General features: G+C 41.1%; 3 protein-coding genes across 3 annotated transcripts; all 3 read left to right on the forward strand.

Moving 5' to 3' along the window:
* The first annotated feature begins 1,384 nt into the window (after window positions 1-1,384).
* LOC102800071 (cytochrome P450 2K1-like) lies at window positions 1,385-7,336 on the forward strand. The gene is made up of 9 exons (XM_087839822.1): window positions 1,385-1,504; window positions 1,609-1,771; window positions 2,557-2,706; window positions 2,855-3,015; window positions 4,195-4,374; window positions 4,466-4,607; window positions 4,987-5,171; window positions 5,280-5,421; window positions 5,512-7,336. Exons 1-9 carry the CDS (start codon window positions 1,400-1,402, stop codon window positions 5,697-5,699), a joined length of 1,416 nt encoding a protein of 471 aa, XP_087695948.1. The 5' UTR covers window positions 1,385-1,399; the 3' UTR covers window positions 5,700-7,336.
* Window positions 7,337-8,642: 1,306 nt separating this feature from the next.
* On the forward strand, window positions 8,643-10,901 carry LOC148102963 (uncharacterized). The gene is made up of 2 exons (XM_087839821.1): window positions 8,643-10,394; window positions 10,534-10,901. The coding sequence occupies exon 1, from the start codon at window positions 8,811-8,813 to the stop codon at window positions 9,960-9,962; it is 1,152 nt and encodes a 383-aa protein (XP_087695947.1). The 5' UTR covers window positions 8,643-8,810; the 3' UTR covers window positions 9,963-10,394; window positions 10,534-10,901.
* A 4,759-nt stretch (window positions 10,902-15,660) lies between these two features.
* On the forward strand, window positions 15,661-21,369 carry LOC148102964 (cytochrome P450 2K1-like). Its single transcript, XM_087839820.1, has 9 exons — window positions 15,661-16,160; window positions 16,318-16,480; window positions 17,678-17,827; window positions 18,013-18,173; window positions 19,351-19,530; window positions 19,622-19,763; window positions 20,139-20,323; window positions 20,432-20,573; window positions 20,648-21,369. Exons 1-9 carry the CDS (start codon window positions 15,951-15,953, stop codon window positions 20,833-20,835), a joined length of 1,521 nt encoding a protein of 506 aa, XP_087695946.1. The 5' UTR covers window positions 15,661-15,950; the 3' UTR covers window positions 20,836-21,369.
* Window positions 21,370-23,113: the final 1,744 nt, after the last annotated feature.

Below are 23,113 nucleotides of genomic sequence, written 5' to 3' on the forward strand. Positions count from 1 at the left end.
AGGTCTGCATCCATCACTACACCCAAATTTCTCGCCTGGTTTGTGGTTTTTAGGTGTATGGATTGAAGTTCTCTGGTGACCTGTAATCGTTTTTCTTTGGCACCAAAGACTATTGTTTTTGTTTAGCTGGAGAAAATTGTGGCACAACCAGTCATTAATTTCCTCAATGCATTTACCAAGAGCCTGTACAGGGCCTCGGTCTCCTGGTGACATTGTGATATATATTTGTGTGTCATCTGCATAGCTGTGATAGTTTATTTTGTTGTTCTTTATAATCTGTGCCAGTGGGAGCATGTAAATGTTAAACAGAAGGGGTCCCAAGATAGAACCTTGGCGAGGCTGGGCAATGTAACTTTGATTGCTCTGTTGAGGGCGGGGCTCGATGGCGAACCTTTGGCTGCTCTGGTGGGGGGTTTATGGGGGACAAAAAGGGATTGGGCCGGGGGGTAGATCTGAGCCCAGCATTGACCTGCTCCATCATCTCCTCAGTGAATTTCAGGTGTGGGGAGGAGGGAGAAAGGGAGGGGGAGGAGGGTGATGGCCTGTCAGGGGTTTGGGGGACTGGGGAAGATCGTGGTCCCTGGTCCTGGTCGTTGGTGTTGTTGAGAGAGTTGGAGACAAATAGGGACCCCTCTTCTTGCCTCAGATGTCTCTCCTTTCTGAGGCTCTTCCCGGGTGGGGGCAGATGGAGCTCCTCCTCAAGGTTTCTGCTGGGCTTTGTCTGTTCTTGGAGTACTGTTTGTTCCTCTTTATGAGATAACTCCTCGTTTATCTCAGCCTTGGCACCAAGCACAGATGGATGAAATTAGGCCGTATGGAATAAAACAAGTTGGAGGTGAACAGTAGATCAGAATCAGAATCAGCATACTTTATTAATCCCAAAGGAACGATGAGCTGTATCACACAGCAAGCAATATATTTTTTTTAATCAGATAACTGATTAAACAAGGTGGAGCCCCAGGGGACACAGGTGGCGCCTAACAGACCTCAATCTTCTACATGTCTCTGTGTGATAAATAGCAACCCGGTAACTGAAACATTGCTGACCCTAAAAAAAAACATAGCTGTGGCTTTTTGAAGGGTGAGGCAGCTCTCACTTGCTCTGGCAAAACAAGTTCTGTAATTAAATCGCTGGTGGGTTACCTAATGGTTACGTAATGCACAAGTGAGATATGCATCTCACCTGTGCATTACCACAGGGGCGGGAAGATGATTGCTAAACCTATCCTGGGAGTCCCTACAAGGAAGCTCTAGCAGTTTTCACATAAGTAACACAGAGAAAAACCACTGACACCAGACGGAGATGGCACTTTTTGTAGATTTTAACTTCTCTAGTTCCACCACCGTGCTGGCTGCTGCTGTTCTCTTGCTTGTTCTTTATCTCCTATCTGTCAGTTACATGTCTAAGGAAAGTGGGAAGGAACCCCCAGGACCGAGACCTCTGCCTCTGCTAGGCAACCTGTTGCAAATTGACCTCAAGAGACCCTACAAAACTCTGCATGAGGTAAATTAGGCCGTCTTCTCGTTCAAAAGGAGCAGCTTTAATGAAAGATTGCAATGTATTTAATGCTATTTCAGTTGTGTTTTGCTTAATTTTTATTCTTCCAGCTTTCAAAGACATATGGGTCAGTATTTACAGTTTATTTAGGAACCAACAAGGTTGTGGTCTTGGCTGGGTACGAAGCAGTCAGAGAGGCACTGGTTAACTATGCAGTGGAGTTTGGAGAGCGCAACGTCTCCCCGATATTTAAGGACCTGAACAGAGGTCATGGTATGAAATTCTTTCATAATACCCTTTATTCTGTTTCATTTTACTATCACAAATAGTCCGGTCAACATATGATACCTGGCTTCTTAGAAATAACTAACAGCACTTATAGCTGTTGTGACTCACATGACTTATTGAAATACAGGTTTCTTCTCCATCCAGAATTTAAAAACAAGTTTATATAAGTTTAGTGCTACATATTCCTTTAATGTTGAATGTCTTCCGTGAGTATGTGACCCTGTTTGTGTAGTAAACTATGCAATATAGCACTTTTATTATGAAATTGCTTCAATCATCCAGGTAAGGAAATCCCAAAAAGTTGATCCTGTTCATCTTGACGTAGTGTTTTCTGTGGGATAAACGTTTTGTCACTCATCCAAGTGACTTCTACAGTCTCAGCTGACTGCAAGATTCCCCAGCTTTATAAATAATGTTCATTGACCAATGATCATGAATCTGACATTTTTAGTCAGCGGTGCTAATCTCAATACAATAGAGGAATAGAGTCACGTGTACAATTTTAAACTATTTAGGGAAAAAAGACAAATGCAAATGTACTGTACTGTAGTAAAAACACTACATCCAGATGAACAGAATCAACTTTTTGGGGGTATAAAATGTGATATATTCAAAAACAAAAACGACTTCAAAAGTTAAAAAATTTAAAAATATTCATTGTTTTCAGCCCTTCCTTACTGGTGGTTTAAGCCTTCTCAGCATGTTTCTATTTCCATCTCATAAAAATTAGTTAGTTGAGTTTTTTAAATAAAGGATTTTATGTTTTGTAGGAATTTTGTTTGCAAACGGAGAATCATGGAAAGAGCTGAGACGTTTTGCCCTCACCACCCTCAAAGACTTTGGGATGGGCAAAAGACTTACTCAGGATAAAATCCTGGAGGAGTGTGGTTATCTGATTCAAGTGATTGAAGATCATAAAGGTATGGCAAAAGTACATGAACCATAAACTGCAATTTAAATGATTTTTCAAAATTAGCACACCTCTAAATGTTATATTGTGCATGTCTGTTAGCCCATGTATGTATTTATTTATTTTAGATTTTTTTTTCTTGTGTATCACTTTTACAGGAAATGCTTTTGATACAGCTTTTCCAATAAATTACGCAACAGCCAACATTATCTCCTCTATTGTGTACGGAAGCAGATTTGACTACGGTGACCCTGTATTCAAGAACATGGTGAAGCGAGCCAATCAAACCATATGTGTCTCAGGTTCTGCATCAGTCCAGGTTGGCTTTTTGACAGATTCGATGAGTTGGTAAAGTTAGCCACGATCACATACATTCATATATGGAAGTAGAAAATTCTGTGAGACTAAAATCTTATAAATTAAATTAAATTAGCAACAACAAACAGACCTCATGACCTGATGTTTACTACGTGCTTCGTATCTTAGGCTCCCATTCTACTTTTGAATACCCTAGGTCCCACAAGTAAACCAGCAGTGCTATGTGGTCCTATGAGGTCTATAAGATTAGACTGGGCCTGATTGTTCAAGACTTTGTAAGTGAAAGGATTTTAAATTCAACTTTGGATTTAACAGGAAGCCAGTGAAGACAAGCGAATATGGGAGAAATATGCTTGCAGTCAATACTCTCGCTGTAGCATTTTGGATCAACTGAAGGCTTTTCGGGGAGTTAGGATAATGGATTGGATTTATATAGCGCTTTACAATGCCACTATTCATTCACTCTCGCATTGACACACTGGTGGAGGCAGCTACAGTTGTAGCCACAGCTGCCCTGGGGCAGACTGACAGGAGCGAGGCTGCCATATTGCACCATCGGCCCCTCTGGCCAACACCAGTAGGCGGTAGGGTAAAGTGTCTTGCCCAAGGACAAAACGACCAGGACAGAGAGCCTGGCTCTCTGGAAGGCATACACAACTCCCTACAATAACAAGGCTCTAAACATTCAGTGAAGAAACACAGGCTAGAGCCAAAGCTGTAGCGCTGCTATTAGCAAATCTGGCTCTATCTGGTGCATTGGAAATCTGACTATTTGCTTTTTCACAAGCTTTTTTTAAATTATTGTTATTAATGCTCATTGATGCAAAGGCAGTACTTCTTAATCATATGCACTGATAGTCATTAAGAAATTAGATGGTAAAGCTACTTGAAAATATCAGATATCTTTAGATGCACAGCAACAGTAACTTTGTTATTTTTGATTTACATTATTTCTGTGAGGGGAATTTTAAAATAGGTCAAGTCACCGCTGCTTTCATAAAAATGAAAACCAGGATTTAGTGAAACAATGTGTAATAATAATGTGTGGACTTTAATTTTTTTATATTTAAACTATAACATGTGTCATATGACAAAGTAAAATTTATTTAATTATATTTCTAATAATTCAGTGTATTTACTTGGAATAAGCTTTGTTTAAGTTTGTTTTTTTTTCCTGCAGCTTTTTAACATGTTTCCCCGGCTGTTCGGTTGGATAAAAAACCGCCAGGTGATGTTAAAAAATGTTGAGATGAATGTCAGAGATATAAAGAATTTAACTAAGCATCTGAAAGAGACTCTGGAGCCCGGACTGTGCCGAGGGCTTGTGGACTGTTTTCTGATTCGGAAACAGAAAGAAGAAGTAAGACAATATGTGTTTTTTAAAATTATGATATCATTATTTACACTTTAGGTTTGATAGCAATAAGCAATGTGAGTGTTACTTCTCTTAGGACTCCTGTGTTTTGGATACTCACTACAATGAGGAGAACTTGACATTCACAGTGACCAACCTGTTTGGTGCTGGCACTGACACCACAGCAGCCACACTGAGATGGGGTTTGCTGTTAATGGCTAAATACCCACACATACAGGGTAAGGAACTGGACAAGATATGCAAGTCTCACCATAAAGGGATGTGCATGATTAGAAATACTACATGGTGCATTATGTATGGTAATAACACACAAATATATAGACTTCAGTGTCCTGTTGGGGTACAAGACCAAGGACTTCAGTTATGGGCTTACTGACATTTCAGCATGTGATATCAGAGAGAAAAGGCAAAAAATTAGGAGTTTTGTTTTTGTTACTACCAGTTAGTGGTAAATAAATACACACCATTTCATATGCAAACAATGTGCACCATAACAATATTCTGTGTATAATTTTAGATTATTATTATTTTTACACATTTTAGCAGATCTGTTAAAACTAATGTGGACAAATGCGTTTCTTTCATTTGTCTCTGCAGAGCTGGTCCACGAGGAGCTGAGCCGGGTAGTAGGAAGCCGACAAGTTTGTGTAGATGACCGGAAAAACCTGCCGTACACTGATGCAGTCATTCACGAGACTCAGAGACTGGCAAATATTGTCCCCATGTCTCTTCCTCACCAAACTAGCCAAGATGTCACCTTCAAGGGATACTTTATCAAAAAAGTCAGCTGCTGTACCTAAATATATTTTAACATCTTGATTCACTTCTGATAACCTGAACTGGTTCTGTAGATATACATCTACATGAAAAATCTTCTTGGTTTCCCACAGGGAACTATTGTGTTTCCCCTTCTCACCTCTGTCCTGTATGATGAGAGTGAATGGGAGAGCCCACACACTTTTAACCCTTCACATTTTCTGGACAAAAAGGGTCAATTTGTCAGGAGAGATGCCTTCATGCCCTTTTCTGCAGGTATGACAACTTTGTCAGGCTTTTTTGAGAAAATTTTCACTAGCGCAGACATGATTCATTTAAATGAGTGTAAACTCTTTGCATTTACAGGTCGCAGGATGTGTCTCGGAGAAGGTCTGGCTAAGATGGAGCTCTTCCTCTTCTTCACCTCCCTCATTCAGCGCTTTCGTTTCACTCCTCCACCTGGAATTACAGAAGATGAACTGGATCTCACACCAGCTGTGGGATTCACCACCCCTCCTTCATCTCATATGCTGTGTGCTGTCAGTCGCCAGTGAGAGACACATGGAACTTGACATTATAGCATTTACTTGTGACAATAGCATAAGCAATAGCATCAAATAGATGTCAGCATTCTGAACAACAGGCAAAGGCAGATGTCAAGGGAACAGATTTTTCTGGCTACTTTTTAGTTTTACTCCCTACAGTTTCAAACAAATATCTGTACTTTCTACTTATTACGTTTTCAAAACAGGCTCATTACTTTGGCTGTAATGCATTCGGGGGGAGTTATTATCTCGTCACTGCGGACCTTTGTTTGTTTATTAATCACCAGTGGATAAAAAAAGATGACATGTGTCAAAGTCAGGGATTAAAAGTGATTGTTTTTAAGTGTCAGTTAATTTCCAGTGCAACTTTCCTCTCAGCTCAACAAACATCACAAACACACAAAGTGTTTGTGTGCAGTTTGTTTCAAAGTGTGTTGCTAGCTAAAGGTCCAGCTGCTGTATTTCACAGGGAGAGAACAGAAAGAGAGCCAACTTCACTCAGAGATGGAGAAAGATAACAAAGACAGGACAGGACAGGAAGAAAAGAGGTTAGATTCAAAGGCAGTCAAAGACTGCTCAGCGGTATCTGATAAACTGGAAATTTAAAGCTTACATAGAAGTCATGATGTTTTTAAATCAGATGTTGTACATTTGTACATGTGACATTATGCTTTTTCATGTTGTGAAACACGCTGTGAAACAAACTGAGGTAGACTAACTTTATTATCTAAAGGTTGCATGAAAACCTTGCTGTAGGTTAGTGCAGGATAAACAGGTTAGTTTGTTGTACAGTGAAAAGTGAAGAACACACTGGTCTTTAAGGACAGTGTGTGACTGGTGCACAGTGGCTGTGGTTTCATGGTCACAGTTGGGTTACATCAAGCGTAAGATTCATCTGAATTTTAGCTGATGATGCTGAGATCCATTCACCGAATTCCACCTTCCAACTTTATACCATCTGAAAAAAGCCAGGATAAACAGTGTACTGTCAGTGTAGAGGATGGAAATCAGCCAGGACAACTTATGACACATCTACTGACATCTGGTTGAATTCAGTTGTGCACATCCACAAAGAGCAGCTATCACAGCCTGTACACTTAGACAATCTCACTGTGCCACTGTGCACCAATTATTGTTGTCACAGTCCTGGGTCGGTGATCCAGTGTTTTGTGTTTTGAATTATTAATAGTCTTTGATTTCATTGTTATTTAGTTTCTTGTCTCTTGATGTCTGTCTATGTGCTTCCCCTGTGTTCCTTGTTTCACATCTGATCGAGTTTTCATGTCTGTGTTTCTCCTGGTTTCAGTGTCAAGTCTGTGCCTCTGTGCCTGTTTCCTGTTTCCTGTTTTACTTTTACAGTCTCGTGTGCTATGTTAGTGTTTTCAGTTTTGTTTCCCCGGTCTCGTTGTGTGTGATTTCTCCTCCTCTGTCTCATTCCCTCATTATCCCTCTGTGTATTTAAGCCCTTTGTCGTCCTCTGTTTGTTGCTGGATTGTCTGCAAACTGCATTTCCCATGTTGCAGGGCTTTAGTGTCCTTATTCTTGTTTTTTTAGGTTTCTCCCAGTTTAGGTTTTGCTAGCTTAGTCATTGCCACCTTTTGCTTTTGTTTGTATTCTGCTCTGCCGTAATAAAGGCTTACTCTCAATTCAAGTCCGTGATCAGTGTCTGCATTTGGGTCCAGTCTTTCTCCACTCCTTGCCGTCTGCCACAGCAGACGTGCCAATTGTGAGTTATGATTCTTTTCCACACACTGAGGTATTGCAACCAATTTTAGGGTTCTCCAACCTGCTGAATCCCACATTAACCCCCGACTGCACACATTTTCCTGTTTAGAAAAACAATCTAGATAACAGAAAATATTTTTCTATATTTGGACTAAAAAATGTTAAAGTTTTCCATCTACTGATATTATTTTGTCATTATGTTAATATAGCACAAGGTTCAGTCAGCTTTGGACAGAAATAGAAAAATCCTCCAAAGAGCTATTTTTACTTTCATACTTTGAGTACATTTCAGAGCCTGTATTTGTTTTTTTAAATTTTACTTGAGTAAAGAAGTTGAATCAGTAATTCAGTTTTTACTGGAGTTTTTTTTTTAGCAGTAGTATTTCTACTTAAGTACAAAATTCTGTACTTTTACCACCTCTACAAGGGAACCCTTTATTTCAGTCACTTCTAGCAAGTAAAAGGAGATTATAATACACAGAATGAGTTCTGTCATTCAAAGTTTTCATCACCGACCAGAACTTTGTTTGAATGTGTGCTTTTTTACTAAGTGATTAACACGGTAAAATGTATTTGTGCATCATGTCACTGTTTTTGTTTTTCACTGTTATTTTAAGAGAGTAATTTGTTAGAGGTTTATTCTTTCAATTGTAGGAGAATCGTGAAAAAAATTTGTTTTCTGCAGATACATTTGGAAATGTGCATTTTTAATAGCTGATCTAAAATTGCAACAAACTAAAGTCTTTAGATTTTCAGTGTGGGTTTTGCATGCGGTTAAACATATCATAAATATACAGAAGACACACTTTTACCAAAAGAGTGCAGATATTACAAAAGGCATGTAAAAATACAGCATGCTGGATCAAGTTTTAGATCATATAGGTATTCTTAGATTGTACTCTTATTTATATAATCTTTAAATATTCTTAGCCAGCTATTTTAGTGCAACAACCAAAGTTGTGGAGGAAACTGAGCTCTATAATGAACACTCACAGTCCAAGCCATTAAGGTTCAGATTTATGGTTGATAAGCCCAAAAGAATTTGAATTCGTGTTTTAAAAAAAAAAAGTAATCAGCTCAGTATATTATCATGGTCTGCAGTCCCTGCCTGACGACCTGCCGTGGCCATGAATGTGTTTGCGCACTGTGGTGTAATCTATATTGATGTACATCATGCGCCACTAGGCGGCAGTACTTACCCACTAAACAGGAAATGGGTGGCATGTAAAACAGCACGAGAGTAAGCTGTATTAAAGAAAGATTGTTGTTGCTCCACGTTATCGCTTGAGCGGGAGTTTTATTCAAGAGCCCAACACAACATGGTGTCAGAAGTGCACTCGCTCTAAGCGGTGAACTGAGAAAACTGAAAAGAAAGTCAGCTTGGCGAACACTTTAATGGAGCAAGCGGCGGTTCTACCGGCGGCAGCAGCGACACCTGGCCCGGTTATGGCAGCTCCACCAGCGGCTACTTTCACCATCAAGCCACCGGCACCGTTCGACTTCGCAAAGCCCCAGGAATGGGAGAAGTGGATCAGACGTTTCGAGCGTTTTAGAATGGGAAGTAATCTGAACAGCTCAACAGATGCTAACCAAGTGAACACATTAGTTTACTGCATGGGAGACGAGGCTGACGACGTGCTAAGGGGACTTGACCTAACAGACGGGCAGCGCCAGCAGTACGATGCGGTCAGAAACGCATTTGATAGACATTTTGTCCCCAGAAAGAATGTGATCTATGAAAGAGCAAGGTTTAATAAGCGAGTACAACAGCCAGCAGAAACAGTTGACTCCTTCATAACAGCTCTATATGCTCTCGCTGAAAGCTGTGAATTTGGTGAACTTCACGATGAACTTTTGAGGGATAGGCTCGTTGTGGGTCTTAAAGATTCATCACTGTCAGAGAGAATGCAGCTCAACAAAGATTTGACCCTAACCAAAGCTATCACAATGGCGAGACAATCTGAGGAAATAAAAAGACAGCAAGCTGACCTAAGAGGGGAAAGCAGCACTGGCAAAACAGCCGTGGATGCCGTGCATGTCAGAAAATCACAGCCAAATAAATTCAGCAGCAGAGACCAAAAGCAGTTCAAGCCACAAAAACCACAAATAACAAAACAAGAGAATAAAACATGTTCTAAATGTGGAAAAGCACCGATGCACCCAGCAGCACAGTGCCCAGCCAAAAATGCAGAATGCCACAACTGTGGGAAATGTGGACACTACGGGAGAGTTTGTAGGTCTACAACTGTGCATGAGGTGGCAGACAGTGCAGACGGACTTTTCCTAGGTGAACTGGATTCAGGAGAAGACCCGTGGCTTGCTAACATCTGCGTGAGAGGCAAAAGCAGGACATTTAAATTAGACTTGGGGGCAGATGTCACAGCTATCTCAGAGGAGACATTCAAAGACATTAAGCAGCCAAATGAACATTTGCAAAAAGCTGAAAAGCCACTGTATGGACCAGGAGGTGCAGCACTGACCGTACTTGGGTCTCAAAGGAGGACATTTCGTACAGTGACAGGAGCACTACAGAGACAATCTATGTAGTCAGAAATCTGCGTGTAGCTCTCTTAAGCAGGACAGCTTCTGTGAGACTGAAACTAATTGCCCAAATGGACAATGTTGACCTTGAGACAGTGAAGAAAGCGTACCCCAAACTATGTGATGGGCTCGGGCTTGTTCAAAAACCATACACGATTAAGCTGAAGCCCGACGCTAAACCTTATTCACTGAAAGTGCCAAGGCGTGTTCCATTGCCACTACTGGGCAAAGTCAAAACAGAGCTGGAGAGGATGGAAATGTTGGGAGTAATCAGTCGTGTGGAAGAGCCCACAGACTGGTGTTGCAGCATGGTCATAGCCCCCAAAAAGGACAAAGAGAAAGTCCGCATCTGTATGGACATGACACCTTTAAATGAGTCAGTGTGTCGTGAAAGATATATTCTCCCCTCTGTAGACCAAACACTAGGCATGCTCACAGGTGCGCAGTATTTCTCCAAGCTTGATGCTAACATGGGCTTTTGGCAAATACCGCTGTCCAAAGAATCTGCTCTCCTTACCACATTTATTACGCCATTTTGTAGATACCATTTCAATCGTTTGCCATTTGGTATTTCCAGTGCACCAGAGCATTTCCAAAACATGATGGTGACGGAAGTGACAGCCGGCCTCGCGGGAGTCGTGTACCACATGGACGACATCCTGGTCTGGGGATCCACGAAAGAGGAGCACGACATGAGACTCCACGCTGTCCTCGACCGTGCAGAGAAGGCGGGTGTCACCCTGAACATGTCAAAATGTGAGTTTGGCAAAAGAGCAGTGAAATTCTTAGGATTCATTGTGTCACCTGAAGGCATGAGTTCTGACCCTGACAAAACTAGTGCGGTGCAGAATATGACAGAGCCGAGCACCGTGAGTGAGCTTAGGAGCTTCTTAGGAATGGTGAATCAGCTGGGGAAATTCATCCCAAACCTCTCCGAAAAAGACAAACCACCGAGAGACTTGCTTTCAACTAAAAACATGTGGTATTGGGGGCACGAGCAACAAAACGCATTTAGCAGTTTAAAAGAAGAACTGTCATCCGCTCCAGTACTGCAGCTTTACGACCCAAACAAACCCCAAAAGATCTCAGCAGATGCCTCTTCATACAGGTTGGGGGCAGTTTTGCTACAGAAAGACAATGGTCACCAGTCGCGTATGCCTCACGATCATTGACACCCACAGAGCAGTGCTATGCCCAGCTGGAAAAAGAAGCGCTGGCGCTCACCTGGGCCTGTGAAAGATTCAGTGACTTTATTCTAGGGCTACACTTTGAGCTTGAGACCGACTGTTAAGAGATATATTCTAAAACACTTCTTCAGTAGAGAATCAGAGAAGAGAAACACACAGATTTACTTGCTAGCAAGGGCAGCTCTCAGAACTCACACCCCAAGAGTGAGTCTCAGAGACTGGCCCTGAGGACTGCCCTCGTCTTTTATTTATACACTTCAGTCATAAATGACTTCCCTAAACTGCTGGTCTGGAAAGTCCAACAGTTCATCTAAACAAAAGGCACTTAGACTAAAACAGATATAACCACGTTAATCCTACAGTAAAACAATAAAACAAGGTACGAACTTTCCCATGCTCCTAGGATGTGGGGGTGAATGCCAGAACACCCTGGAATGTTACAGACTTCCTAGGATGAGACATCCTTTCAATATGCCACCAACTATATACTTCTAAACACAAATGGTTACATGCAGTATTCTATCATATACAAACTTATATCATTAAAAGATTATACTGACTACTAAGTACAATTTTCCATTGACACCGACCATAAGCCACTTGTGAGCCTACTTGGAGGGCAAGCCTTGGATTTGCTTCCACCGCGGATACAGAGATTCCGCATGCGCCTAATGAGGTATTCTTACACTATAAGGCAGCGGTCCCCAACCCCCGGGCCACGGACTGGTACCGGTCCGTAAGTCATTTGGTACCGGGCTGCGAGAGTGAGACTCGGGTGTGAAATGTATGGTTTTCAGGGTTTTTAGCGTTATTTTGTTATCGCTTTTTTTTCGTTAACTCCTGGGTCTTTTCACGTGTGTTATGAATAAATCTTATTTTTTTCGGTACCGGTACTAGTTTTATTTTGTTGTATCTATCCGCGACACCTTAAAGGCCGGTCCGTAAAAATATTGTCGGGCACAAACCGGTCCGTGGCGCAAAATAGGTTGGGGACCGCTGCTATAAGGCACATTCCAGGCAAAAGCCTCACCACAGCCGACACGCTGTCACAGTTACCGCTGGCAGACAGCGTGATGCCCAGAGACAATGATCTTATGGAGGACACTGATATTTACGTTGATGCAGTGCTGGAGGGCCTTCCTACTAGCAGCAAATACCTTGCAGATCTCTGTGAGCAGCTACAGTCTGACAGCGTCTGTTCCCAAGTCATGAAGTTCTGTGCAGCTGTGTATGTTGCTATTCCAGCTACTAGGGATGCACCGATACTGATATCGGGTATCGGCCTTGATACCACATTTTCTAAAGTACTCGTACTCGTTAAAAGTCCCCCGATACCGGGGACCGATACCACAGTCTGAGATCTTTCTATGTTTGAGTGGCATGTAAGGGGTTAATCACAGGCCCCGAGTGCCCGCCCCCAGGCCCCCAGGCCCCCAGGCCCCGGCTGCAGCTCAGAGCAGGGAGAAGGGCAGGCGAAACAAGTCAGCCGTGTGGAACTATTTCAAAGTGAACGAAGACGCGAAAACAAAGGCGGACTGCAAATTGTGCTCAGCGAAATTGTCCAGAGGAGGCTCAAAAGGTAGCGCATTTAACACAAGTAATTTAATCAAGCACCAAAGTCCCAACACGACAATGAGTACAAAGAGTTTACCCATGCTTATTAGCACAGAGGAGCATAGCTGATGCTATAGCAGTGGGACGGAAAATAGTTGGGCATTTTAAACATTCCGCCTTAGCCTACTCCCGCCTCGAGGACATTCAGGGACAGCTCAACCAGCCAATAAAGAGACTGCAGCAGGACTTACAGACATGCTGGAACAGCACGTATTACATGCTCCAGTCCCTCATTGAGCAAAAGCGAGGGCTGGGCATGTATGTGTCCGAGCATGAACTCCCTGACTCTCTCACTGCTCACCAATGGGCTCTTATGGAGACGACTGTTGCCATCCTCGCCCCCTTTGAGGAACTAACTAAAAAAAGTGAGCAGCTACGACGCACTAGCCTCTGATGTCATCCCAGCTGTGACTGTGCTTGTGAGACTTCTAAACAGAGAAACAGATGAGTAAATATCTCTCAGCCCCATGTTGCAGTGTGGAAAGTGAAAGGCTTTTTAGCTCAGTGTCACACATTATAGATGAAAACAGAAACAGTCTGACTGCTGATAATGCAGAAAAGCTACTTTTCTTAAAAAAAAACCCCCTGCCACTCACTTTTTCTCTCCATTAAGTGAGTCATCTTAGACTTGATGTTAATACCTACCTCAGTTGCAGTGACTGCCACAGTTCTATGTCGGTTGTTAGTTTATTCAAATATTGTGCACTAAATGGCAAAGATGTTTATTAATGCCCCTTGTGTTGTCCAAAGCGGCAGAGTTTACAATAAACTGAAAACAATACTTGAGTTGCACTGTCACTGTTTAAATTTTTTTTCATAATTATTTATTCTGTAATATGTTGCATACAACATGCTTTTCATTTTAAATAAATGTTCTTAATTCCAAACCAGTCCCTTGTTTTGTTTTATTTTTGTTAAATTATAGGACTAAAGCTGTTACCTGTAAATTTAAATCATGTTTTTATTAAGTACTCGGTATCGGTATCGGTATCGGCGAGTACTGAAATGCAAGTACTCGTACTCGTTTCCAAAAAAGTGGTATCGGTGCATCCCTACCAGCTACCATACCCTGCACCCTGGAAAGGTCGCCAGTCTGTCGCAGGGCTAACACACAGAGACAGACAACTCACATTCCCACCTATGGGGATCCTATGGGTTCTTTAAAAAAATAAAAAAATAGGGCAGATGAACAACCATTGATACCAGGCAACTATAAAAGATATATCTTGGCCCCAATGAGACTATTAACTCTTGCAGCACCGGGTGTTTGTAATTTTGGTTCAGGTGAATTGCTAAACATTTTGAAGGCAATTGACTCACACAGTTGTGTAGATATCCCAGTCTCAATAAACATATTCACCAACGCTTCCTCTCGCTTGTGATGTTCCTGCGAATTGACCAACCAGCAGCCACCGGGTCGCTGTAGGAAGCACTGCATTAATGTTTTTTGTGGAGTTGTCTCGGGATGCAGCACGCTGCCTTGCCTGGGGTTAGCTTCTGTTTCTGGTGATGAGGGTTGGGCGTGCTCCCTTACCTTGTCAAGGTAAGCTAGGTTAGCCTTCTTGTGCGAGCTTTTCAAGTGCACTTTAAGGTTTGTAGGATTTTTTTCCCTTTAAAAATGTCGCACATAATTTATCTCTTTCCACTACAACACACTTGCTTTATCTAAAACACAATCATATTCAAAGTAATTCGAAATTGGACTCTGGCGATTTCTCCCGACTTTTGCTGACGTGATTCTGCGTGGGACGTAGCAGCGACACAGACGACTCGACTAACGTACCACCTGCTGGCATAATGAGACACAGCAAGAAAAAAACCTGGAAGCTACACTTCATTTTCACCCTAGACTATTGTATGACACACACACATCAATGAAAACAACACATTTTCGCTATAAATTTAGTTAATTTTAGTTAGTTTTGTGAACACTCATTATAGTTTTAGTTAGTTTTCCTTTTTTTTGCAAAGTCTTGTTTTTATTTTTATTTTCGTTAACGAAAATGTTTTTTCACTTCTAGTTTTCGTTATTTCCTTAGTTTTCGTTAACGATAATAACCTTGCTCATTTCCACTTGTGAGTTGATGGATGTGTGTGTACAGCGGTGTCTGGGGTTTCTGGAGACGTCAAGCCCGCAGAGTTTCCTGCCGTTAAGCCAGCCACACCTGAAAGTGAATGAAACTCACCTGTTACTGATCAGCCTGAGCTGAAGAGCTACTTAACAGACGAGCTGAGCTTCACTCGACGCTGGATCGGTGTGAGAAATCATTCAGTTCCCAGCTACTGTGTGGTAGTGTTTCGAGTGGAGGGGATTGCGTGTATTAACGGCAGTGTGTTTATATCCAAAAAGTTGCGGAAACGAGTGGAGGAAGTGGAGCATGTTGTTCATAGTTACTGAAAGGAAAAGGACTGTCACTACCCGATCCGTACCGGAAACCCGATCGGTACCCCGCATGCGCAAATCTTACGTCACTTCCTCTCTTTGCCAACATTGCGACATTCAATATATTTGAATGATACGGTTAGCGCCCAGTTAGCTGCTAGCATTTCTCAACAGCTCTGCCTCCTTTTCTTTTTCTCCTTTTCCTTTTTTTGTACGGTCCGACTTTGCAATGCGCAGTAAGGATCGGGGAGTCCCGATCCGTAACTAGCTTTTTATTTTTCGTTTTTGTCTACATTGTACTGAAATGCTTCATTATTGCAAACATTTTAAGATATACTTATTATTCTTAACATCTTAACAGATACTCTGACCCGTAACTATCATAAAACGCTACGACCTTAAGTAGACACCTTTCGCGCATGCGGGGTACCGATCGGGTTTCTGGTACGGATCGGGTAGTGACAAGGACAACCACCACGAACCCTGGAGAAGTCATGCACGGGAGCGAGCACACGAAGAGAGAAACACACGCGGAAGATTGTTGCACTTGTTGTCATTTTATTCCCTGTAAATAAATGATTTTGGAGAGTTGTTTATTGACATCAGAGTGTCTGATAGCCTTCCTGGCCTTTTTATCAGCCACTGGAAAACAGCTTGATTTTAGTAAACGGCGTCGAGTGAGTTAACTGTCTTCCATGCAGTGTTTACTTTTTGCAAAGCCAGCCAACGCCCCCACCCTGCAGTCTGGCACAAAGCAAAGTGTGTTACCTGCAAGGACAGCACAGAGGAGAACCATCAACATCAGAGCAAATGGAACATTTTGGGGATTTTATCTTTTTCATTTTGTTCAGTCCCACCACAATGCTGGGAGCTGTTGTTCTCCTGCTTGTACTTTATCTTGTTTCTATCATTTTCATCTCTAAGGAAAAAAGAAATGAACCCCCAGGACCGAGACCTCTGCCCCTGCTTGGTAACCTGTTGCAATTAGATCTCAAGAGACCCCACAAAACTCTGTGTGAGGTAAGGTAACTCTTCTCAAGATCTGAATCAAAAGAAGCCAGTTTAAACATATTACAATACCTAATGCTATGTTATGGCCCTAGCAGGGTCTCCTGTGAAATGTTAGGGGAACGTAACATGCTATTTAACTATTATTTTTTTTGAATGCTTCTTCCAGCTTTCAAAGGAATATGGCTCTGTATTTACTCTTTACTTTGGAACCAACAAAGTCGTGGTCCTGGCTGGATATGAGACAGTCAGAGAGGCACTGGTCAACTATGCAGAGGAGTTTGGAGAGCGCAACATCTCCCCGATACTTAATGATGTAAACCAAGGTCATGGTATGATTCTTTTATATTGTGGTTTATTAAGTTTAATTTCATGTTCACAAATCATCCACCCATTCTGTGTGAGCCCAGGGAAATTGCAGGTTTTGTTATTTGTGATCACTAGAGATATAAGAAAACATGATAGAAACAGGCTACACAATTAACAGCATGTTTCCTCATGTTTCCTCTGACCAATATCATGAAGTCCAGGTTTCTTTTCAATCAGAAAAATAATATTTCAAAAATAATATTTTAAAGGTTTAGTGGTGCATATTCCTTTGTTCTTGATGTCTGCTATGAGTTAAGTTCTGCTGTTTGTGACAACATTGTGTTGTACTTTGAGTTCAGTCGATAGTTGGCTTATAATAACATTCCACCAATGACACAGATGGAAACGCCAGATCAAAAGTGATAAAATGACTCTGAAATAAAAAATTAAAGGCCCGTAGAATTATGGTTGAAAACCTTAAAAACAGATGATTTTCTTTTTGAAGCAATGCTAATTTTATTTTATTTTTTTGCTCTGATTTTTGCTGTTTTGCTTGGTTAAGATCAGATTGAGCAACAGCCTCCTTCACTCTCACTGACCTGACAGATCGCTCAACAGCAAATCCCTTAATCAATGTTCTACTTTGTGGATTTTTTCATTTAGCACACATTAGCATGTTATATAACCAGCTAAAGTCACTTTCCCTTGCTTATCCAACTCAGAATCAGTGGTTGGTTGAGGTGGTTTGATGCTTTATATTTATTTTGTAATTATCTTTTTTTCTTGCTTTGTAAAAGTCGTCACTCTGCTGCCTTCAGACTTATCCATGTTTGAAATAATCAGCATATGATTGGGAAATCCTGGACTGACATATCGAGTTGATAACGCCAGCAGTACCCGAATGGTGACGTGAAAGAGAATTAACACAGGAAAAAACAAACAAACTTTGAAATGATAAATATGATAAAGTAGGACCTCAGCTGTGGAGCCCGAGAAGTACATGCTGAAATACAAAATTACATGAAACACATACTGTCAGTTCTTTATTTGAGTTAAGGCATGAATACAAAATTGAGAACTCTGTCACAGAGACTACTGCTGAAACAGACAAAGGTCTGTGCTACAAGCCTGATTGTTCATTTGTGCCTCTGCTGAAATGTGAATGTCAGGCTTTGGCTGCTAGGCTGGAGCAGACATGCATTATACGTTATGTTTTGTAGGAATTTTGTTTGCAAATGGAGAATCGTGGAAAGAGCTGAGACGTTTTGCCCTCACCACCCTCAAAAACTTTGGGATGGGCAAAAGGCTTTCTCAGGATAAAATCCTGGAGGAGTGTGGTTATCTGATTCAAGTGATTGAAGAGCATAAAGGTATGGCGATAATGTGTGTACATGTAAGTGATGACATTGTGTGCTGAAGCAGTTTTGAACCCTGAACTTCAACTTAAAGGATTTTTAAAAATAATTAGCACACCTCTAAATTTTGTGCATTTCTGTTAGTCTGTTTATGAATTTATTTATTTTAGATTTTTTCCCCCTTGTGTGTCAATTTACAGGAAATGCTTTTGATACAGCTCTTCCAGTAACTTACGCAACAGCCAACATTATCTCCTCTATTGTGTACGGAAGCAGATTTGACTACGGTGACCCTGTATTCAAGAATATGGTGAAGCGAGCCAATCAAACCATATGTGCCTCAGGTTCTGCATCAGTCCAGGTTGGCTTTTTGACTTGATGCTGTTTTTAAAATAAATTACACAAAAGATTTAAATCCACTAATATTACCACTGTGCACAGGATCGAGGTATAAATTGATAATGTTACAGCTTTAAGAGCAATCAGCATCCGTTTTCATGCTGATTCAGATTTGATGACAATTACATACATTCATATATGGAAGTTGAACATCCTGTGAGACTATAAAATCTTATAAAAGCAGCTTAAATTAGCAACAACAAACAGGCCTCATGACCTGATGTTTACTACACGTATAAGGCTGCCAGGCACCAGCCGCTCCCACCCGACGACGGGCACCGGAACAGTCAGGACCTCCTCCACTTCCACGCCTTCGGGGAATGCCAGTGGGGGTGGCGGTGGTGGTGGCTAGGACCAGATCCAAGCTGCCAGGTTCTCAATGCATCCCACGCTCGATTCGATCCTGGAGTTCTTCCTGCTGCTCCCGCTGTGCCTGGCCACCATTTGGGGCAGCTCCTTCCCTTGCTGGCCCCCAACACTAGTCCTGGGTCTCCCCCCCCTCCAGGTTTCAGAACCACTGTAAATGAACCAAAGCAGAGTCGACATTATTTTTATGCTTTTTAAACTCTCACGGTTGCTGTTCTACACACTGGCTGCCCCGCAGACCACACCCCGCCACAACAGGATAGAGCCAAAGCTGTAGCGTTGCCGTTAGCAAATGTGGCTCTGTGGTGCATTGGAAATCTGACTGTTTGCTTTTTCACAATCTTTTTTCTTCTTATTTTATAAATTTGTTTGTTGCTCATTGACCCAAAGAAAGTAATTCTTAATCATGAGATACAATAAAATGTATATATGACACAATATGCACTCACAGTCATTAAGACTGGTACATATTTTCAGGTAGACATGGTAACGCTACCTGAAAATATTAGATATCTTTAGATGCACAGCAACAGTAACTTTGTTAATTGTGATTTCAATGATTTCTGTGAGAGAAATTCTGAAATAAGTTAAGTCATTGGTGCTTTCACAAAAATGAAAACCAGGATTTAGTGAAAAATTGTGTAATAATACTGTATTGACATTTTTAAGTATGTAAACTGTGTCATATGACAAAGTAAAGTGTATTTAATTTTATTTCTGATAATTACGTGTATTTACTTGGAATAAGCTTTGTTTTACTGTTTTTTCCACAGCTTTTTAACATGTTTCCCCGGCTGTTCAGTTGGATAAAAAATCGCCAGGTGGTGTTAAAAAATGTTGAGATGAATGTCAGAGATATAAAGAATTTAACTAAGCATCTGAAAGAGACTCTGGAGCCCGGACTGTGCCGAGGGCTTGTGGACTGTTTTCTGATTCTGAAACAGAAAGAAGAAGTAAGACAATATGTGTTTTTTAAAATTATGATATCATTATTTACACTTTAGGTTTGATAGCAATAAGCAATGTGAGTGTTACTTCTCTTAGGACTCCTGTGTTTTGGATACTCACTACAATGAGGAGAACTTGACATTCACAGTGGCCAACCTGTTTGCTGCTGGCACTGACACCACAGGAGCCACACTGAGATGGGGTTTGCTGTTAATGGCTAAATACCCACACATACAGGGTAAGGAACTGGACAAGACATGCAAGTCTCACCATAAAGGGATGTGCATGATTAGAAATACTACATGGTGCATTATGTATGGTAATAACACACAAATATATAGACTTCAGTGTCCTGTTGGGGTACAAGACCAAGAACTTCAGTTATGGGCTTACTGACATTTCAGCATGTGATACCAGAGAGAAAAGGCAAAAAATTAGGAGTTTTGTTTTTGTTACTACCAGTTAGTGGTAAATAAATACACAACATGTCATATGCAAACATGTACACCATAACAATATTCTGTGTATATTTTGGATTTTTTTTTTTTACACATTTTAGCTGATCTGTTAAAACTAATGTGGACAAATGCGTTTCTTTCATTTGTCTCTGCAGAGCTGGTCCACGAGGAGCTGAGCCGGGTAGTAGGAAGCCGACAAGTTTGTGTAGATGACCGGAAAAACCTGCCGTACACTGATGCAGTCATTCACGAGACTCAGAGACTGGCAAATATTGCTCCCATGTCTCTTCCTCACCAAACTAGCCAAGATGTCACCTTCAAGGGATACTTTATCAAAAAAGTCAGCTGCTGTACCTAAATATATTTTAACATCTTGATTCACTTCTGATAACATGAAACGGTTCTGTAGATATACATCTACATGAAAAATCTTCTTGGTTTCCCACAGGGAACTATTGTGTTTCCCCTTCTCACCTCTGTCCTGTATGATGAGAGTGAATGGGAGAGCCCACACACTTTTAACCCTTCACATTTTCTGGACAAAAAGGGTCAATTTGTCAGGAGAGATGCCTTCATGCCCTTTTCTGCAGGTATGACAACTTTAATAAAATGTACACTTCCACAGATGTGATTGGATTTAAATGAGTGTAAACTGCTCTTGCAGGTCGCAGGATGTGTCTCGGAGAAGGTCTGGCTAAGATGGAGCTCTTCCTCTTCTTCACGTCCCTCATTCAGCGCTTTTGTTTCACTCCTCCACCTGGAATTACAGAAGATGAACTGGATCTCACACCAGCTGTGGGAATCACCACCCCTCCTTCATCTCATATGCTGTGTGCTGTCAGTCGCCAGTGAGAGACACATGGAACTTGACATTATAGCATTTACTTGTGACAATAGCATAAGCAATAGCATCAAATAGATGTCAGCATTCTGAACAACAGGCAAAGGCAGATGTCAAGGGAACAGATTTTTCTGGCTACTTTTTAGTTTTACTCCCTACAGTTTCAAGCAAATATCTGTACTTTCTACTTATTACTTTTTCAAAACAGGCTCATTACTTTGGCTGTAATGCATTTGGGGGGAGTCATTATCTCGTTATTATCTCGTCACTGTGGACCTCCCAGCCCATTGTTCCTTCACTGGGCTGGTTTCAGTCATTATGCAAATGTACTGTTTATAAGATTGGGGAAACCTGCATTCAGCTGACACTGAAGAAGTCACTTGGATGAGAGACGAAACGTTTCTCCCACTGAAAACGCTACTTCCAGATAAACAGAATCAACTTTTGGAGACTGCGGACCTTTGTTTGTTTATTAATCACCAGTTGATAAAAAAAGATGACATGTGTCAAAGTCAGGGATTAAAAGTGATTGTTTTTAAGTGTCAGTTAATTTCCAGTGCAACTTTCCTCTCAGCTCAACAAACATCACAAACACACAAAGTGTTTGTGTGCAGTTTGTTTCAAAGTGTGTTGCTAGCTAAAGGTCCAGCTGCTGTATTTCACAGGGAGAGAACAGAAAGAGAGCCAACTTCACTCAGAGATGGAGAAAGATAAGAAAGACAGGACAGGAGAGGAAGAAAAGAGGTTAGATTCAAAGGCAGTCAAAGACTGCTCAGCGGTATCTGATAAACTGGAAATTTAAAGCTTACATGGAAGTCATGATGTTTTTAAATCAGATGTTGTACATTTGTACATGTGACATTATGCTTTTTCATGTTGTGAAACATGCTGTGAAACAAACTGATGTAGACTAACTTTATTATCTAAAGGTTGCATGAAAACCTTGCTGTAGGTTAGTGCAGGATAAACAGGTTAGCTTGTTGTACAGTGAAAAGTGAAGAACACACTGGTCTTTAAGAACAGAGAAAGAGGAGAAAGAGCGGACTCGACAGCGGAACTCCTTGCAGATAAACATTGTGGTTTATTTACAAAGTGGTGAAAACAGTGAACAGCTGATCCAGGTACAATGAAAGGTGAGTGGGTGGTTTTCAATATTTAAATCTGCTTAGCCAGCTACTTTAGAGCAACAACCAAAGTTGTGGAGGAAACTGAGCTCTATAATGAACACTCACAGTCCAAGCCATTAACAGTGAGATTTAGGGTCGACCAGACTTTAGTTTGAATTTGTTTTGTTTTGGTTTTTAGGCAGTAATTTATTAAAGGCTTTACCTTTTCCATTGGTGGAACCTTTTAATTTATTTTTTTTAATTTACCTATGCTGTGTCTATGTTTAGTAGTTAATACCCAGGTAACATCCTTAACCACATTAGTTCTTCTTCCTGTTAAAAGTGGGTTTTTCCTTCCTACTGTTGCACTTGCTCATAGGGAGTCATATGATGGTTGTAATACAATTAATTGAAAATTAAAAAGACACAAATACTGAAATTGTTACTTTACAGAATTGCTAGACGACCAGATGCTGGGGCAGAGGAAGCATGTTCACTGCAGACCAAGAAACCCATATAGTCAATATGGCGATTGCAAATAATCCTATACTTGGGATATATGTTTTGCTGATTGGGTGAAGAGTTTTCTTATTTGTGTGTAGAGTTTTGCAAAAATAGCCAATAGTTACAAAAAATGTGCTCAAGCCATCAGAAAAAACTGTAACACAAGCCATCACATTAATAAGCACACAATGCACCAACTACACACTGGTGGTATGAATGAAAAACACATCAGGCTTTTGCTTTCTCTGTGCACAAGGTAGGCTATGTCAGATTGAGGTCATACTTTTGTCATAGGTCCATAAACATAGACGGATCCAAACTTCAAGTACTGGTGTTTAATCACACACATCAAAACAAACACAAGTGTTTATTTCCAAGTCAAAACGAAATAGTAATTTCACTGAGGAAAAAAAAGAAATCAGTCTACATCGTGTCGTCTCTCTGGATCTGGCCACAAAATTTTGTCTACATCACATGCAATGTCCTCTAGTCGAAGCACCGGGGAAAATATCTTCTGGAATTTTACATCTATGGTATTGTTGTGTTTCTCCTTAGAATATGGCAGTGCTACAGATCTTAGTGCAAAGTGACTGTACTAACCGATTCTTATTTCAAAATGTCCTTATGATGCTTGCTACAGTATAGCGGCTCGAGTTAGGCTGAACCCGTTGGCCAGCTT

Source organism: Neolamprologus brichardi, chromosome 4 (genome assembly GCF_056152115.1).
Source record: "Neolamprologus brichardi isolate AB-2024 chromosome 4, ASM5615211v1, whole genome shotgun sequence".
NCBI classification, from domain to species: Eukaryota; Metazoa; Chordata; class Actinopteri; order Cichliformes; family Cichlidae; genus Neolamprologus; species Neolamprologus brichardi.

Bases quoted from the DNA above. Each gene is read 5' to 3' on its own strand.
- LOC102800071 (XM_087839822.1), top strand. From the start codon at position 1,400: ATGTCTAAGGAAAGTGGGAAGGAACCCCCAGGACCGAGACCTCTGCCT. The intron at 1,505-1,608 runs GTAAATTAGGCC...TTATTCTTCCAG, and splicing joins CCTACAAAACTCTGCATGAG to CTTTCAAAGACATATGGGTC. The intron at 4,608-4,986 runs GTAAGGAACTGG...TTGTCTCTGCAG, and splicing joins TAAATACCCACACATACAGG to AGCTGGTCCACGAGGAGCTG.
- LOC148102963 (XM_087839821.1), top strand. From the start codon at position 8,811: ATGGAGCAAGCGGCGGTTCTACCGGCGGCAGCAGCGACACCTGGCCCG.
- LOC148102964 (XM_087839820.1), top strand. From the start codon at position 15,951: ATGGAACATTTTGGGGATTTTATCTTTTTCATTTTGTTCAGTCCCACC. The intron at 16,481-17,677 runs GTATGATTCTTT...TATGTTTTGTAG, and splicing joins TGATGTAAACCAAGGTCATG to GAATTTTGTTTGCAAATGGA. The intron at 19,764-20,138 runs GTAAGGAACTGG...TTGTCTCTGCAG, and splicing joins TAAATACCCACACATACAGG to AGCTGGTCCACGAGGAGCTG.